Source organism: Coffea arabica, chromosome 1c (assembly GCF_036785885.1).
Source record: "Coffea arabica cultivar ET-39 chromosome 1c, Coffea Arabica ET-39 HiFi, whole genome shotgun sequence".
Taxonomy (NCBI): Eukaryota; Viridiplantae; Streptophyta; class Magnoliopsida; order Gentianales; family Rubiaceae; genus Coffea; species Coffea arabica.
The window spans coordinates 2,848,112-2,865,598 of record NC_092310.1 but is presented as its reverse complement, the minus strand read 5'-3'; the positions used below and the strand labels follow the sequence as shown (position 1 = coordinate 2,865,598).

At 35.1% G+C, this 17,487-nt stretch overlaps 1 protein-coding gene across 1 annotated transcript; it reads left to right on the top strand.

Moving 5' to 3' along the window:
- The first annotated feature begins 7,738 nt into the window (after positions 1 to 7,738).
- Positions 7,739 to 9,442, top strand: LOC113736140 (UDP-glycosyltransferase 74G1-like). The gene is made up of 2 exons (XM_072047970.1): positions 7,739 to 8,374; positions 8,551 to 9,442. The coding sequence occupies exons 1-2, from the start codon at positions 7,742 to 7,744 to the stop codon at positions 9,265 to 9,267; spliced, it is 1,350 nt and encodes a 449-aa protein (XP_071904071.1). The 5' UTR covers positions 7,739 to 7,741; the 3' UTR covers positions 9,268 to 9,442.
- Positions 9,443 to 17,487: the final 8,045 nt, after the last annotated feature.

Here is a 17,487-nt window from a genome sequence, read left to right as displayed (position 1 = left end):
ATCTGCAAAATAATTAAAACTTAAAGGTTAGAACTTAGATAACTAATTAGATCGAATATCACTTAAAGTATCTCTAAGGGTCTCAATTCTTATTCCTAGAGAGGATTAGGGTTTCTAACACATCTACTATGTCTCTTGAATAACTTTTATAACCTAGGTTCTGATACCACCTGTGGTGACCCCACTTCTCCCTAAAGCGAACCAAAAGGTTGGCGGGCCGTCTGCCCAACTCTCGCCAAGACTCACGCAAGTATTCTAACCCAAATCCTTTCGAAGGATAACTTAATATATGATAAAATAATTTTTCCCAAATAGGATCATCCTTAAATCCACATTAACTTCAGAGATAGCAATGATAAATTAGCCAGTCAAGGCTCTCAAACGTCCCACGTACTGCGTACCAAAGTATAAAGTCGTACCAATCCGGATCGATAAATACACAACTCTCTATTTCAAACTTACAAGCCAAGTAATTGAATTAGGGTTTACACATTTTCCAGCTTCAAGTGGCAACCCAAAAGAAAAGTGCATTATCCCAAATAACACATTACAGCCCACAGAATAAGTTATAGTATTCAAATACAATCCAAAAGGAAAACATAAGTACGCATCCAGCTTTCAGTTTCCAGAACCTGTTAAGGAAAACAATAAACGTGGGGTGAGCTAAAACTCAGTGGTGCCCCAAGACATGCACTCACATAAATCAAACAACAGATAACAATTTAAACAAATTTAATCAATTAAGAAAGCGTATAACAGCACAAGGTAGGATACAGGGGCTCTCGGGAGCCATTCTCCTCGCTTGATGAGATACTCTCGTAGTTGACCCTCCGTCAACTTTCACTATTTATAGTCCATGTAGATCCACTTATTTTAATCCTAACCCGTCACCGTTCATACCTCTGCTTCGGGCCCGAACTTCGCCTACCGACGCAGTATACTCGAGATATACCCGTATAAAATTAGTCGAGGGATTCACCCAACGATGTTATGGTAGGTGAAAATAATACTAATTATATTTTTTTTTTGGAAAAGTACCTCCAAGAAAACTATAAAAAACATTTTTACTGCTTTGGTTAAGCTTCAACCTAAGTAGATTTTTGAAATTTCTAAGGGAAAGTAAACTAGTGTTATATTAAACCTCGATTTGTATAATGTTAAAAACTTATAATTTCAATATTTGATATTCTAGGGTATTGCGAGGACGCGGAATTCGATTCCCAATTTGACATTTGAACTTCACTCTTGGTGAGTGTCCCTGCTTGTTTTATACTTATGTGGTTAAGCGCTTTATCAACTCGCTATGTGATAATTGTCCAAAAATGAAATAAATGGTTTCTGATCCATCGAAGTGAGCAGTGTGTATTTTATCGCACTAGCCGTTCGAGTGGTGACGTGTGTGAAACATTTTCTAATAAACTCGTGAATCTAAATGTAGTTGCGTCGTTGGGTGAATCTCTCGACTCGTGAATCCAACTACCATAACGTTGTTGGGTGAATCCCTCGACTAATTTTATACGGGTATATCTCGAGTATACTGCGTCGGTAGGCGAAATTCGGGCCCGAAGCAGAGGTATGAACGGTGACGGGTTAGGATTAAAATAAGTGGATCTACATGGACTATAAGTAGTGAAAGTTGACGGAGGGTCAACTACGAGGGTATCTGATCAAGCGAGGAGAATGGCTCCCGAGAGCCCCTGTATCCTACCTTGTGCTGTTATACGCTTTCTTAATTGATTAAATTTGTTTAAATTGTTATCTGTTGTTTGATTTATGTGAGTGCATGTCTTGGGGCACCACTGAGTTTTAGCTCATCCCACGTTTATTGTTTTCCTTAACAGGTTCTGGAAACTGAAAGCTGGATGCGTACTTATGTTTTCCTTTTGGATTGTATTTGAATACTATAACTTATTCTGTGGGCTGTAATGTGTTATTTGGGATAATGCACTTTTCTTTTGGGTTGCCACTTGAAGCTGGAAAATGTGTAAACCCTAATTCAATTACTTGGCTTGTAAGTTTGAAATAGAGAGTTGTGTATTTATCTATCCGGATTGGTACGACTTTATACTTTGGTACGCAGTACGTGGGACGTTTGAGAGCCTTGACTGGCTAATTTATCATTGCTATCTCTGAAGTTAATGTGGATTTAAGGATGATCCTATTTGGGAAAAATTGTTTTATCATATATTAAGTTATCTTTCGAAAGGATTTGGGTTAGAATGCTTGCGTGAGTCCTGGCGAGAGTTGGGCAGACGGCCCGCCAACCCTTTGGTTCGCCTTAGGGGGAAGTGGGGTCGCCACAAAGTTGGTATAGTGGTAAGAAGAGGATTATTAATTTTTTCCGTTATTTGATTCAAGATTCGAATCTTATACCTGATAGATAAAGGTAAATAGGGTATAGGTAGGGTGGAAGAGTAAAAAAGAAAAAAGTTAATTTAAAAAAATGAAAATTAGTGATATAGGAAGTGGAAAAGGTAAATGGGAGATAGAGTTAGGTAGATAGTTTTTGAAGTTTTGAAAAACAAAATATAATGATCCTTCTAACTCAAATTATTAGTAGATGACTAAATAATTATAGTTTGAAATTTGGGTACTGGTTACCCTAAACAACTACATATCCTACACATATACTAGTAGGTTTCGATAATTGCAGTCTTTTAAAACTAAAAATCATATTCCAATCTAATTTTTTTAACAAATTTGAGTAATCTAGCCATTTTAAAAATTATAAATTGATTACTCTATCTTTCGATTTGGATCAATTTAGTTTTCTCGATTATCTGACTTTTTGATACTTTTTCAGCACCCCTACTTACAGAGCTCATTGATTGATATTGTCCCATTCCATCCAAGGCCACATAAACTTAGTGCTCCAATTTACTAAGCTTTTGCAACATGAAGACACCAAAATTACACTCGTTACAACCAAATTCTTGTTTAAAACCGAGCAAGAAGTCTCAAATTCTATCTCAATGGAGTACATCTCTGATGGATATGCCGACGGAGTAGATGGAGTTGTAGCAGAAATATACTTGGCTGTGGCACAAATAAATTTTCACGAATTCACCTCTCCCTCCAAATACATTCACTAGATCTAAGAAACTAACTTCCAAATTTGGGGTCATATTAGATATATATTTCAGTGGACAATTAGAACCAATTCTTAAACATGTATTCTTAATCATAAATTTTTCTAAAGTATTATTTAATATACCTAAATTATACCAAACTTATTATATTAATACACACACCCGCATCCATTGCACCGGCTACATTTGGATATTTTTCTCCAATTCATTTAAATTTTACGAAAAATTAATATATGAAATTCTCGTAGTGGTGCCCTCCGGACACTATTAATCAACCATGTACATGTAGCTGGATCCCTATAGTTCATTGCAACGGGACGAAGTGCGTTTGCAGTCAACATCAGCAATAGTTGTTAGCGGACCACAGACACTTGCATCTATGCGAATGTGACCATACATAACACATACATCAATGTGAATGTGACCAGTCTTTTGACATATAATCTTTTATTTTCTAAAGTATTTTGACTTATAATCTTGGAATAATTTTAGAAACTTCCATTGAAATTTCTAACCATTTACGTTCACTAGATTTAAGAAACTAACTTCCAAATTTGAGACATGTAATCTTAATCATAAATTTTTTTAAAGTATTGGTTAATATACCTAAATTATACCATACACACACCGGCATTCATTGCACTTGCTACATTTGGATATTTTTTTTTCAAATTTATTTATTTTTTACCAAAATTTAGTATATGAAATTCTCTTAATGGTGCCCTCCAGACACCGTTAATCAACCATGTACATGTAGGCTGTAGCTGGATCTGGATCCATGTAGTTCATTGCAACGGCACGAACCTCAACGACTCGACGTGCGTTTAAAGTCAACATCATCAATAATTGTTAGCGGACCACAAACACTTGCATCAATGTGAATGTGACCATCCATAACACATACATCAATGTGAAGTCTTCTGCCATATAATCGTTTATCTTCTAAAGTATTTTGTATATAGTTTTGGGCTAATTTTAGAAATCTTCCTTAAAACTTTTGATAATTTCACTGGCCTCCCCTGAAATTTATAAAATTACACTTACCTCCCATTATAAAATTATGGACACAATTACTTACATTATATAGGGAGAAATTACTCATATACCCTTAGACATTATGTATTATTAGAAACAAATATCTAATGATTGAATAATTAGAATTAACTATTAATAACAAATTAACAGAAGTAACTGTTGGGAATTTCTTTAATGATGAATGGTGACTTGCAAGTACAAAATAATACCAATTGATATACCAAATGAAACTATTTGGTGATTGATAATGACCAAATCAGTTTTATACGATGTGAGAAGAGGAGTAAAAAAAATATAAGGGAAAAGAAGATTGTTCATGAGAAAATTTATTTTGAAACTCTTAAACTTGTGATAGTTGTAAAATAATTCTGTGGAAGTAAAGGAGAAAAAGAGAAAAGAAAGACAAAATTTGAATTTTTTTTTCTATTCAAAATTACAAAAATCATAACAAGCCTCATACTAAGAGATATGACTGATCTGTTTTTGCAGAATCTTGTGATCATTAGTGTAGTTTTATTGTTTATTTATGTTGTTTAATGTATTGAATGTGAACTTTTTGAATAGTGAAATATGTGTGTTAATTATTTCTAACTTCTAATTATTTTCATTCTTTTACTAATACAACTTATATACATGTATAAGGGATATTTATAAAGTAAAAGTTTCATTTCTCTGTTTAAAGTATTTTCTTTATGTTACTTTTTATGATTTGGACTAATTTTGTTACAAGAATCTTAACCTTGGGGAGATTTGTGTAATTTGTAAATCTCAGGGAAGATAATGAAATTGTCAGAACCTTAGGGGAGATTTATGAAATTATCCCTATAGGATAGGAGATTTTTTCAAGTACTATTTAGAATAATTATTCTAGAACTTTTTACGATATAATGCATGCAAGATAAAAAAAATTAAAAATTAAAAAATATGTTAAAAAATATGTTTGTGATGCAAATAAGTAATTTTTGATCAAATAATTTCTATGCAAATGTGTATCCAAACACTTAAAAAGTGTATTCTAGAAGTTATTTGTGATAATAATTTGCACACCAATTATGATGGGGGGATTTAAACCACAATTGCAATGACGTTTGCAGTCAACATGCAATAATCGTTACCGGCGGCCATGTGGTCGCATTCACATTAATGTAAGTGTTTGTCGTCAGCGGAAAAAGTACAAAGATATGATGTATTTTGACAGATGGTCTTCCCCCTCCCCTAACTATTGGGATGTCTAATGTAAAATCTACATGTGTTTTGCATGTTTGGTTTTTTAATTTGTTGTTGAATGAGAATTGGGCAAGAGAAACAGAAAAAAAAAATAAATAATAAAAAATAATTTTTTCCCTTATGAGATTTATTAGATAAGAAAAAGGGAACCGATTAATGTGCACATCTTTACAATCACGAACCTTGAATTTGTGGCAGCTTTTGAGAAAAGTTTTCTGACATAAATACTTGTAAAAAACCAGCCATGTAATTGTAAAAAAAAAAAAAAAAAAACACTTTAGTGGAAGGAGTGATACAAGACCACTTCCTATGTATCTTGTGCTGTGAGAACATAAAATGAAAAAGCCTACCTATATATTATGAATATTTCATCTGATTTGATTCTGTAAATTTTTTAATCCATATTAAAATGATTCTCATGGTCTTCCTTTTCCTCCATAAAATAAAAAAAAATTGTCAAACTTTTGAAAACCCAGTCAATTGATTTCCTTAGTGTTTTCTAGAAGTTATTTGCCATAATGATTTGCACACCAATTATGTTCAAAATTTTTGTCCCTACATTTAAAGAACCCTACATAGCAGCCGTATGTAAAGCAAGTAGAAAGAGCATTTTAAGTGAAATAAGTAACATGCTTTTGCATTTATCAAGCTATAGGCTTGATGTTCGAGGAATGCTAAACCATTCCTTTCATTTTGCAAGGGTTTGTAAATGGACGTGGGTGTGTGCATCCATTTAGTAATTTTTTTTTGTTTGAAATGAAAAATTCATTTTTTAAAATGTGAGGGATGGAGAAATTCATTTTGTGAAATGTGATGAATGAAAAAAATCATTTTATAAAATGTGAGGGATGAAAAAATTTATTTTATAAAATGTGGAGGACTATAGATTAGATTATTTAAAACATAATTTGATATATTTACCCTTAAAAAATGATCACGTGCCTTGCATGTGATGGATTCCGACTAAAAAATGATCGGAAACCTAGTTAGGGATTAAATTTGATCGATGTAAATATGTAATGGACATAAAATTACACTTTTAAAAGTGAGGGACGAAAAAAGTCATTTTACAAAATGTGAGGGGCGTTTTGGACGATTTTCCCTTAAATTTTAATTCACATTTTTGGAATTTAGAGATTACAACTTAAAAAAAAGAAGTTTGGAGTTTAGAGGAAATTAAGAAAATAGAAAATAGAGTTGCAAACTTGATAAGAGGCAAAAAATGAGAAGAAATTGAGTGGACGTGGCATTTAATAATTAGTCTTTAGGGTTAAGAAAAACCTATTATATATATATATATTCAATTTAATATACAAAAACAAAAAAAATCGCCGGTTCAACGGTTCAATCCAGTTCTACAATTCAAGAATCGATCTTTAAGTCCAGTCAACCTGAGTAATGAACTAAACCAGAGTTATGACCGATTTGCGACTAGTCGAATCGGCCGGCCCGATCCAGTATTCAAAACAATGCTGTTAGGAAATTCATTCATGCAACGTGTGGTTTTAAGGGTTAGTATGCAGCATCTTGCTGCCAACAAATACAGAAGGACTTTGGCATAGCCAAATAGGGGCTAAATCTACATCCTTTTATCGTAGATCAACACTTTTATTCCCACAACTCAATCAGTTGGTAGGACGTAGTTGGATGACTTTGAGGTTCTTCATTTGATTTTCAAATCTTCTTATTTTTCCTTTCTCTCGTAAGAATTAGAGTCTCTTGAAAAAGAAAAATAAAAGGATACTAATGTTGCAAACAAAATTTTATGACTTTAACATTGGAACTTCGAAGAAAATGCGAATATATGACAGAAGGGCAAATTTAACTTTCCCCCCGAATTACATACAAAATATTCCAAGGTTAGGATTTTTCACCTTGAATTGGATTGTATAGAAAAAAAATCTACAATGGATTTGGGTGGACAAAACTATGCCATCCTTCCCTTTGTCCCATAGCTATTGACAGTACCACCTACTGCGCTGCATTCGATTCTCCAATCATGTTTACTGTGTTCTGTTTGTAGTTGTGTTTTTCATACTAAAATCTAGGTCGATGACCTATGGATATGAACCTTGGAGTAAAAAATTCTCCTATCAACTGACAAATTTATTATTCAAGACTTGGATCCATTGGCTAGTTGTTTATTGATATCTTGATCTTGGAATGTACAATGCAGATCACATTGTTCTTAGGCGGCCAACAAAGATTATCTCGGGCAAAAAGAAATACAAAATGGAGAATATAACTGGACTTATACAACAAAAGATGCCATGTCCACCCAACCACATGTCTGTACACATTCTTCTGTCTACTCATACAAGCTATAAGTACACGAACTCTTAATTCTTAAAGGTTGTGATACCTCAAAAAGAGTCCATACAGAGCAATTGATGGAAACTTACAGAGGTCATTGCTTGATTTTGCCATTTCCCATCCAGGGTCACATAAACCCAATGCTCCAATTTGCTACGCGTTTGCAACATCAAGGCACGAAAATTACACTTGTTACAACCAAATTCTTGTTTAAAACCTTGCAAGAAGCCTCAGGTTCTATCTCAGTGGAGGCCATCTCTGATGGATACGACGAAGGAGTAAATGGAGTTGCAGCAGGAATATACTTGGCTATGTTTAGAAAATGTGGCTCAGAAACTCTTACTGAGCTAATCTTGAAGCTTCATGATTTAGGCTGTCCTGTTGATTGTATAGTTTATGATGCATTCTTGCCTTGGTGTCTGGATGTGGCAAAGAGTCTTGGCTTACGTGGGGCTGTTTTCTTCACTCAATCTTGTGCTGTCAATAACATCTATTACCATGCTCACAAAGGGTGCTTGAAACTTCCTCTAGAGGAGACAGAAGTGGACATTCCTGGCTTGCCACCACTATTAGCTTCAGATCTGCCTTCTTTTATTTCTGATTATGCTTCATATCCAGCAATTTATCAGCTGGTTGTACATGACCAAATGGAAAACATCAAAGAAGCTGACTGGATTTTCTTCAACACATTTTACAAGTTGGAGGAAGAGGTAAAAATACTTGAATGTTCTCAATTGTGGCCAAATAGATTATTGGCTAGCCAGTGGCAAAGCTAAGTCCTTAAATGACCATGCCAAGCCATGTGATTGTCAACTAATATTTCAAAACTAAAACTTGCTCTTTGTCTTCTAATGTGAATTTTATTGTTTATATGTATATTGCTTAGGTGAATGATTGGATGGCAAAAATCCTACCAGTTAAGACAATTGGACCAGCTATCCCATCCATGTACCTAGAGAAGAGCCTTGAAGATGACAAGCACTATGGTCCCAATCTTTTTAAGTCAATGACTAAAGCTTGCATGTCATGGCTGAATGAAAGGTCGGTCAGTTCAGTTGTTTATGTAGCATTTGGAAGTTTGGCAGAACTTAATGCTGAGCAGATGGAAGAATTAGCATGGGGTTTGAGAAAGAGCAATTACTATTTCCTATGGGTAGTTAGAGAATCAGAATCAAACAAGCTGCCAAAAGATTTTCTCGAAGAATCATCTGATAAAGGATTAATAATCTCATGGTCTCCTCAGCTGGAAGTTTTAGCGCACGAATCTATGGGGTGTTTTATTACTCATTGTGGATGGAATTCAACACTGGAGGCTTTAAGTTTGGGTGTCCCTATCATACCAATGCCACAATGGACAGATCAAAGCACAAACGCCAAGTTTGTAATGGACATCTGGAAAACGGGAATCAAAGCTCTTCCAGATGAAAATGGAATTGTTAGAAGAAATGTGATTAGTCAATGCATAAGCCTAGTAATGGACAAGAAGAAAGGACAAGAGATTAGTCAAAATGCAAAAAAATGGAAGGATTTAGCAAGGCAGGCTTTTGATGAGGGGGGAAGTTCACATGCAAACATTAGAGACTTTGTATCCAAACTGGTTTGAGTCTTGAAGAGTTGACAAAATAGATTCGTCTTCTTCATAATTAATGCAACCATCACCAGAAAATTAAGGAAAAATGAGTGAATTTGACCCTATACATTTGTCAGGAGGTTTCCACCAGCAACCGTTGTGATATCCGAAATGTGGCTACAGCAATGAGAATATAGCACATATTGTTCAGTAGTACATGAAAGTTGAACGCAATGTAAACAAAAGTGTTTGCTATCACCCCAGTTCTTTTATAGTACTGCAAATTATAATTGAGTTAATGTATCACCCCAGTTCTTTTATAGTTGAAATAAGACTATCAAGGAAAAGAATAAAAAATAGAGCAAAAAGAGAACTGAGAACTGAGAATTGGAATCTGTTATCTGAGTGAAGAAAAGTACAGATAACATGGTATAAGTATTTTTTCCTTGTGATCTCTGCTAGGTGAGAAAAGGCTACCAACAAATGCAAAGCTTCAACTTCCAGTACCTCTAAATAGTTTCAGGAACAAAAATATCATGACATCCAAGTTCTCCCACTATCCATTCCTCTGAGAATGAAAAAAGGATCATCTAAAGAATAAAATCAAGTGCAGCTATAGTACTCCCTTCTCTGTATTCTAATAGGTGTTCTGTTGTAACTAAAAAGATGGTTATGAAATCATGAAACATCATGACAATCCAGATAAGTTATCTCTGTATTCATTTTTATCCAAATAAAAAAAAATAAATAAATAAAATATGATTGTCAGAAAAAAAAATTTCCTTCTCTACATTCACAGTCACTAGTAAGGGTAGTGTTTTTCCTGTTTTCTTTAGTCCCTGTAAAAGATTCTCTAATAGGATCCCACATATTAAATGAACTGTTATTAAGCTGCTAGGCTTCTGCCTTTGGATCTATTTAAACCATCACAATTAGATCTATTTAAAGACTGATTTAAGGATTAATCAACTCTTCATCAAGATTAAAAAGTAAGTGCATGATCATTAGGCAAAAGCATGCGAGTTTAATAAAAGGAATCTAGACAAGCTTGTTAACTTTCCAAGAAATCACACCCTAAATTCGTCATTACTAAACAAGGTTTCGTCAAAAGTACACCCTTATCCTCCCAAAGAGTGTCATCTTCTTTAAAGATTTCCCATTCTGCAAAAATTACTCCACTAGCTCGAGTTCATCTGCCTCCCTTTTGAATTTTCTGATTCCTATCTCCCCAGGATGCACAACTAAGTGTATTGGAAATGCCTTTCAAAAGCCGAATCCAAATGCCCTAGCGGAACAAAGGTTCTCCAGAGACACCTGCTGCACATATGGAAAAGATCAGAGAATGCAGAAAATTATGAATTTGACTCTGATAGCGTTGGTCATAACTGGCTTTGTTATGGATTAGCGCTTTATGATTAGGGGCTTTTTCAAGTACACTTGACAAGACTTGCCACATTGCCACATAAAGAGCATCGTTATAATCAGAAGCTCCAAGCTCCACAATGGTTAAGTCGTTGAAAGTTGGCAATAAATTTCTAAAAGGACAAAGAGCCTTCACAGCAATGAGAAGAAAACTTAGATAAGTCCCTTTCTGAACTTGAAGAAAATCTCTGAAATGAAGCGAAATGTATCAGAAGAAAGGAAAAGGAAAAACAAAACTTCAGACTCAAGTGAGATAAATAAAATGATTTCGCATTTTGCAACTCATGAACAAACTCAAAAGCATGATGCCTACAGGAAAACAAGTTGCTTCCCAGTTCTTCCACCATGAAGAAACTCAACTTCTACTGCAGCTCTAGCAAGAAACATGAGGTAGTGCACAGCCTTTACTTTGAACCCATGATCCCTGTAGTTGAAATATTTAAGAATGGGGGGCATCTATAATCAATACATGATCTCCAGAATCTCTGTACTCAAAATATTCAAGAATGTTTGCTTTCATACCAATAGGGAGCTTACCTCCCATACCGGAGAGTACAAGTTTTTTTCAACATAGGACTAGAAATCACAAGAGTTTTATCATTAATTCCATCACTGTTCTTAAAAGATCGGAAGAATAAGTACAATTCGTCTAGCAAAGGACAACCCTGAATAAGCCTATGGACAGAAACTCCTACCAATCCAAAGGATTGCAAGCGAAGCACTCCAGACTCAGTAATGACACTGAATCCGGGACAACCATAACCACCTCTGCATTCAGTTTCAAAGTAACAAGTGTTTTCTGCATGTAAATACTCTAGGAAGAGAGATAGAGAGTACATTCTGATCAATTGCCATCAAAATCTCAAGTTCTTGGACAGCAAGTGAAATTGCAGCAGATATTTGTTAAGAGAATATAAGTATTCTTGTAGATAATAAATTAGTAAGAGTATTCTTGTAAATAATTTGTTAGGCTTGTACTCCTATAAATACTAGTTGGTCACTCATAATACTGTGACCACATGTTTTTCTCCCAAAATACCTATTTTCATGGTATCAGAGCAAAAGTCTTAGGGTTAGGGTTAAACATCTAGCAAAAGTCTTGTTCACGCGATATTGGTCATCGCGTGTTGTTCACGCGATACTGTTCATTGGACTGTTCACGCGACTGTTAAAAGGTACTGCTCATCACGAATTTTGACTGTTTTTTTGTTTGAAATGCTATTCGCTATGGTTGAAAGTTTTGCTAATGCGGTTACCACTGACCAAATTGAATCAAGTTCTTCAGCACATGGGTCCCAGAAGACTTTTACTATATTCGACGAAGATTATGTTAAATTCATATAGTACCAAACTACAAATCACGCATCTCTTCCCTCTACTTCTTTAGCACAAAAGGGTAATGACTCATGGATTATTGACTCCGGAGCTACTGATCATATGTCAAGTACCTTTAAAAATTTTTCTAATTTTCAAGAGTTTACTTCCTTTCCTCATATTACTTTAGCTGATGGATCTATCATTAAAGTTAAAGGACTAGACACTGTAGAAATTAACCCGTCTTTTTCGCTGTCTTCTGTTCTTTACGTACCCAATTTGCCATTTAATCTAATGTCTGCTAGTAAGCTCACTAAATCTCTACAGTGTTCAGTTACTTTTCTCCTGATTTTGTTGTCATTCAAGATTTGAAGACAAAGAGGATGATTGGTGGAGGGCATAAGCATAATGGTCTTTATTTTCTCAACTCCAATGGTCCGATTGCATGTCCTGCTACTGTTTCTCCTCTTGAAATTCACTGTCGTTTAGGCCATCCGTCTTTACAAAATTTGAAAAAGTTAGTTTCTACTTTGAGTCAGTTGTCTTCATTAGAACGTGAGTCTTATCAGTTAGGAAAGCATTATTGTGTTTCTTTTGCTCCTAGAGTCAATAAATAGGTTTCTAAACCCTTTTTGTTAGTTCATTCTGATATTTGGGGTCCTAGTCGAGCCACTTCAAAGTTAGATTTTAAATATTTTATAATCTTTGTTGATGATTTTTCAAGAGTTACATGGATTTATTTAATGAAAGATCGTTCAGAACTATATTCCATTTTTTGTACATTTGTTACAGAAATAAAGAATCAATTTGGTGTGTCTATACGTATACTTCGCAGTGATAATGCGAAAGAATATTTTTTCACTCCTTTTAATACCTTTATGATTAAGTCTGGTATTATTCATCAATTATCTTGTCCTCACACTCCACAACAGAATGGAGTTGTTGAAAGAAAAATTGGACATTTAATGGAAGTTGCTCGAACACCTTTGTTGCACATGAATGTGCCCAAACAATTTTGAAGTGATGCAGTTCTAACTGAATGTTATTTAATTAATCGCATGCCATCTAATATCCTTGGAGGCCAATTATCTCACTCCATTCTTTTTTCTCATAAACCTGTGTTTAAATTATCTCATCGTATTTTTGGATGTGTGTGTTTTGTTCATCAGCTTGCTCCTGGAATGGATAAATTAGATTCTTGTGCTATTAAGTGTATTTTCTTGGGATACGCACGAGCGCAAAAAGAGTATATATGTTACAGTCCAATTTTAAATCGATTTTTTACTTGTGTTGATGTTACTTTCTTTGAATCCACTCCATATTTTATGAAATTCGGTATGCCTTGTGAGTTAGACCAGTGTCTCTCTTTTTTCTCTCCTGTTTTACCAGTCCCTTCTTCTTTATTACTTGAGCTATCTAGTCCACCAGATTCCATAGCGTAATATCTCGTCCTAATCTTCAAGTTTATTCTCGTCATTCCATGGTTGAGAAAGTCCTGATATGTCATGCACTTCACCAATTAACTCTCAATCTTCAAATCCAGGTATGATGCCCTCTTCTGAGTTAGATTTTTCTATTGCTTTACGCAAAGGTAAGAGGTATTGTACTTCTCATCTTATTTCTAATTTTGTTTCTTATTCTCGTCTCTCTATGTCATATTCTTCTTTTGTTGCTTCCCTTGATTCTGTTTCTATTGCTAAGTCTATTACCCATGCTCTTAATCATCTTGGTTGGAGATCAGCTATGCAGGAAGAGATATCTGCTTTGGAACAAAATGCTACTTGGGATCTTGTCCATCTTTCTTCTGGTAAACCTGTTGTTGGTTGTAAATGGGTGTACACTATAAAAGTGCAGTCTAATGGTTCTATTGATAGATTGAAGGCTCGTCTGTTAGCTAGAGGATTTATTCAGGTATATGGAATAGACTACTTAGAAACATTTTCTCATGTTGCAAAGATTACCTCAGTTTGTCTTCTTATCTCTTTGGCAGCAACTTATAATTGGCCATTGCATCAGTTGGATGTGAAAAATGCATTTCTATATGGAGATTTAGAAGAAGAGATATATATGAAACAAACTCCTGGTTTTGTTGTTCAGGGGGAGAATTTGCGATTGGTTTGTCGTTTGAAATCCTTATATGAATTGAAACAGTCTCTGAGGGCTTGGTTCGGCCGATTTAGTAGTGTTGTCATGGAGTTCGGTCTGACAAGATATGGAGTAGATCACTCTGTATTTTATCGGCATTCTAATGCTGGTAAAATTTTATTAGTTGTTTATATGGATGATATTGTGATTACAGGTGATGATGTTATGGGAATCCAGAAACTTAAATCCAATCTGCAAGCAAACTTTCAGACAAAGGATTTAGATTATCTACAGTATTTTTTGAATATTGAGATAGCTCGGTCTAAATATGAAATTTATTTATTTCAAAGGAAATATGTACTCAATATGCTGAGTGAAGTTGGGATGTTAGGTTCCCGACCTGTGGATACTTCTATGGATCCTAATGTAAAATTAGTAGGAGATCAAGGTACATTATTAGATAATTCTAGACAATATCGAAAACTTGTGGGTAAATTAAATTATCTCACTAACGAGACCTGACATTTCGTTTGCAGTGAGAGTTGTGAGTCAATTTCTTAATACCCCTCGTACTAGTCATTGGGATGCTGTTATACCGATTCTTAGGTATTTTAAGAGTGTTCCTGAAAAAGGATTACTGTATCAAAATCATGGACACACTGATATTAAAGGATATAGTGATGCATATTGGATTGATTCTGACTCAGATTGAAAATCGACCACAAGATATTATGTATTTGTTAGTGATAATTTAATATGTGGAAGAGTAAGAAGCAAATAGTTGTCTCCAAATCAAGTGCAAAATCTGAATACCACGCTATGGCTCACACTGTGTGTGAGTTGGTTTGGTTGAAGAGCATGTTACTTGAACTTGGGTTTGAGCATAAACAGCCTATGAATTTAGTGTATGATAATCAAGCGGCTGTTCATATTGCGTCTAATTCAGTGTTTCATGAAAGGACAAAACATATTGAAATTGATTGTTATTTCATTCGAGAGAAATTGCTTGACGGAGTTATCAAGACATCTCATGTACCTTCTGTAGATCAATTGGTTGATTTGTTTACCAAGAGTTTAAGGGGCTCTAGAGTGAAATACATTTATAACAAGTTGGGTGCTTATGATATATATTCTCTAACTTGAAGGGGAGTGTTAAGAGAATATAAGTATTCTTATAGATAATAAATTAGTAAGGGTATTCTTGTAAATAATTTGTTAGGTTTATACTCCTATAACTACTAGTTAGTCACTCATAATACTGTAACTAGATGTTTTCCTCCTAAAATACCTGTTTTCAATATTAACCATTCAACTGCCAAGCTTTCTATAAAATGCAACAACCACAACCTAAATATTCTTACCGGAACCTGATTTTGCGATACGACAGTCTATTCCCTAAACTAATCAAACTTAAAAATAGTCTTTTTCTGTCATTCTGATAAGTTGCCTCAGTTAATTGGAGTGTACCAACACCAAGATCTATATCAGGACCTGAAATAAAAAGAATTCTCCACCTTGTGGGCAGAACAGAGATGGCTATAGCATTTTCCATTGCAAGAATAACAAAATGTTAAGCAGAATGTCATCTAAAAGAGCACTCAACCTATCGCCACCAGCCAGGGTTTGAAGCAGGTCTTGAGAAGGCTGAAAAATTTGCTTTATACACCAACCAAACAACCAACCAACTTGGAATTTTGCCAATTTTTAATTTTGTGGCTAAAACAGAAAAGGGGTTTTGCTTAAACAGGAGATGACCATCAAATTGTTGGTTCTACAATAACATAACAAATGAGAGTAACAGACAATCCAAGAAAAGAACTTGAATTTGTTGAAAGTATTGCATTTTAGCCCATTGAAATCCCTATCTGCAATTTGTAGTGAGGCCCAACTTTTGCATAATCAACATCTATCTGCGGATGGCTCTTGAGGAACTAGTCTGAAGCCAAAGTCAAGAAATGCTCCATGAAACACAAAGGACTCCATCATTCTGGCAACTGGAAAGTTATACTTGATTGAAGAGAGTGGGCACACGGAAGAGTATCAATATCTGGAGTGATAACTGGATTCCCAACAGCCCAAATGGAAGGCCAACTACTGTGATACCAGTGAATTGTGAGAAGCAAAAAGTATGAGAGTTGATTACCAACTACAGGTGGAACAGGAACGTAATCTTCGGGACATTCAATAGGGAAGATGATGAGAACATTCTGAAGATTCCAACTAGCCTGTCAGGAAGAGCAGACAAATACTACTCGGTGCACAGCAAGAAAGGAGAATTCATAGTGAAATCTTTTTACAGAGCCTTGATGATGAGGGAGGGGGAGAAGCAACAACAAGGAACAGGGAAAGAAAGAACAAGTTTTGATGACAACAACACACAGATTTGGAAGACACTGTGGGGGTTAAATATAAAACATAAGATTAAGCTCTTTGTCTATAGGTGTATTACTAATAATGTGCCAGTAAGAGAGGTAATATTCAAGAGGACAAAGCAAGGAAATCCAATCTGTGCAAAGTGTGGAGAGCAGATAGAAAACTTAGAGCATGCACTTTTTTCACTGCTATTAGGCCAAGAAACATGGCAAATAGCACCAATTCAATAGGATAGAGTTCAAAATCAAACTGTTTGCTTCAAGAAATGATGGGCGTTTGTAGTACAAGCAAGAAGTAGAAGGGATGGACAGAAACATCTGGCTCTGACGGCAAAATTCTTTGGCAAATTTGGAAAGATAGGAATGATAAGGAATTCAATGGAAAGCAAAAAGAAGGGATCAAGATAATCCAGAAAGCTAGCTGCGAGTGGCTGGAGTATGAAGAGGCTATGAAAAGCGATAAAATAGAAGCACAACAGAAACAGGTGAAGCAGAAAGGAGGGATGAGGATGAAAGTAGTGAAGGGGATGGCATTAAGCTCCAAGTAGCTGCCAGAGGTAACAATGATGCAAACAAGCTGGGAATTGGGATTTTATCAAAGAAGAATGGAAATCAAGTACTTGCAGAATGGGCACGGGTTGAGAGAAGCTCACATCAGAAAATGCAAGATGAGGCCGCAGCTGTAAGACTAGATCTGATCAAGGCAAGGGAGCAATAGTGGCAAAGGATCAGAATTGTTACTGAAAGCAGGCAAATCACTTCTATGATCCGCGCAGGAACAGTTAAAGGCATCAAAATGTCTACACTAGTGGAAGATATTAATTTACTTGCTAACTTGTTTCAAATGTGCTTCTTTTCTGTTGGAAATTCCGTAATATGGATCTATGTATATATTAGTCTTAGCTCCTCTGCAATAGGCATATTTAGAGATGAGGAGAGGATTTTTGCTTCTCCTCAAGTGTCCAGGTACACTTTTATAAGATGCTTGAGCTATTGTTCTAATACTGTAAAGTTTAGACATTTCAATAAAATTCCTATTATGTAGACAAATCATAGCTAA

Excerpts from the sequence above, each read along its gene's own strand:
- LOC113736140 (XM_072047970.1), top strand. The coding sequence starts at position 7,742 with ATGGAAACTTACAGAGGTCATTGCTTGATTTTGCCATTTCCCATCCAG. Across the intron at positions 8,375-8,550 it reads TTTACAAGTTGGAGGAAGAG|GTGAATGATTGGATGGCAAA; the intron begins GTAAAAATACTT and ends TATATTGCTTAG.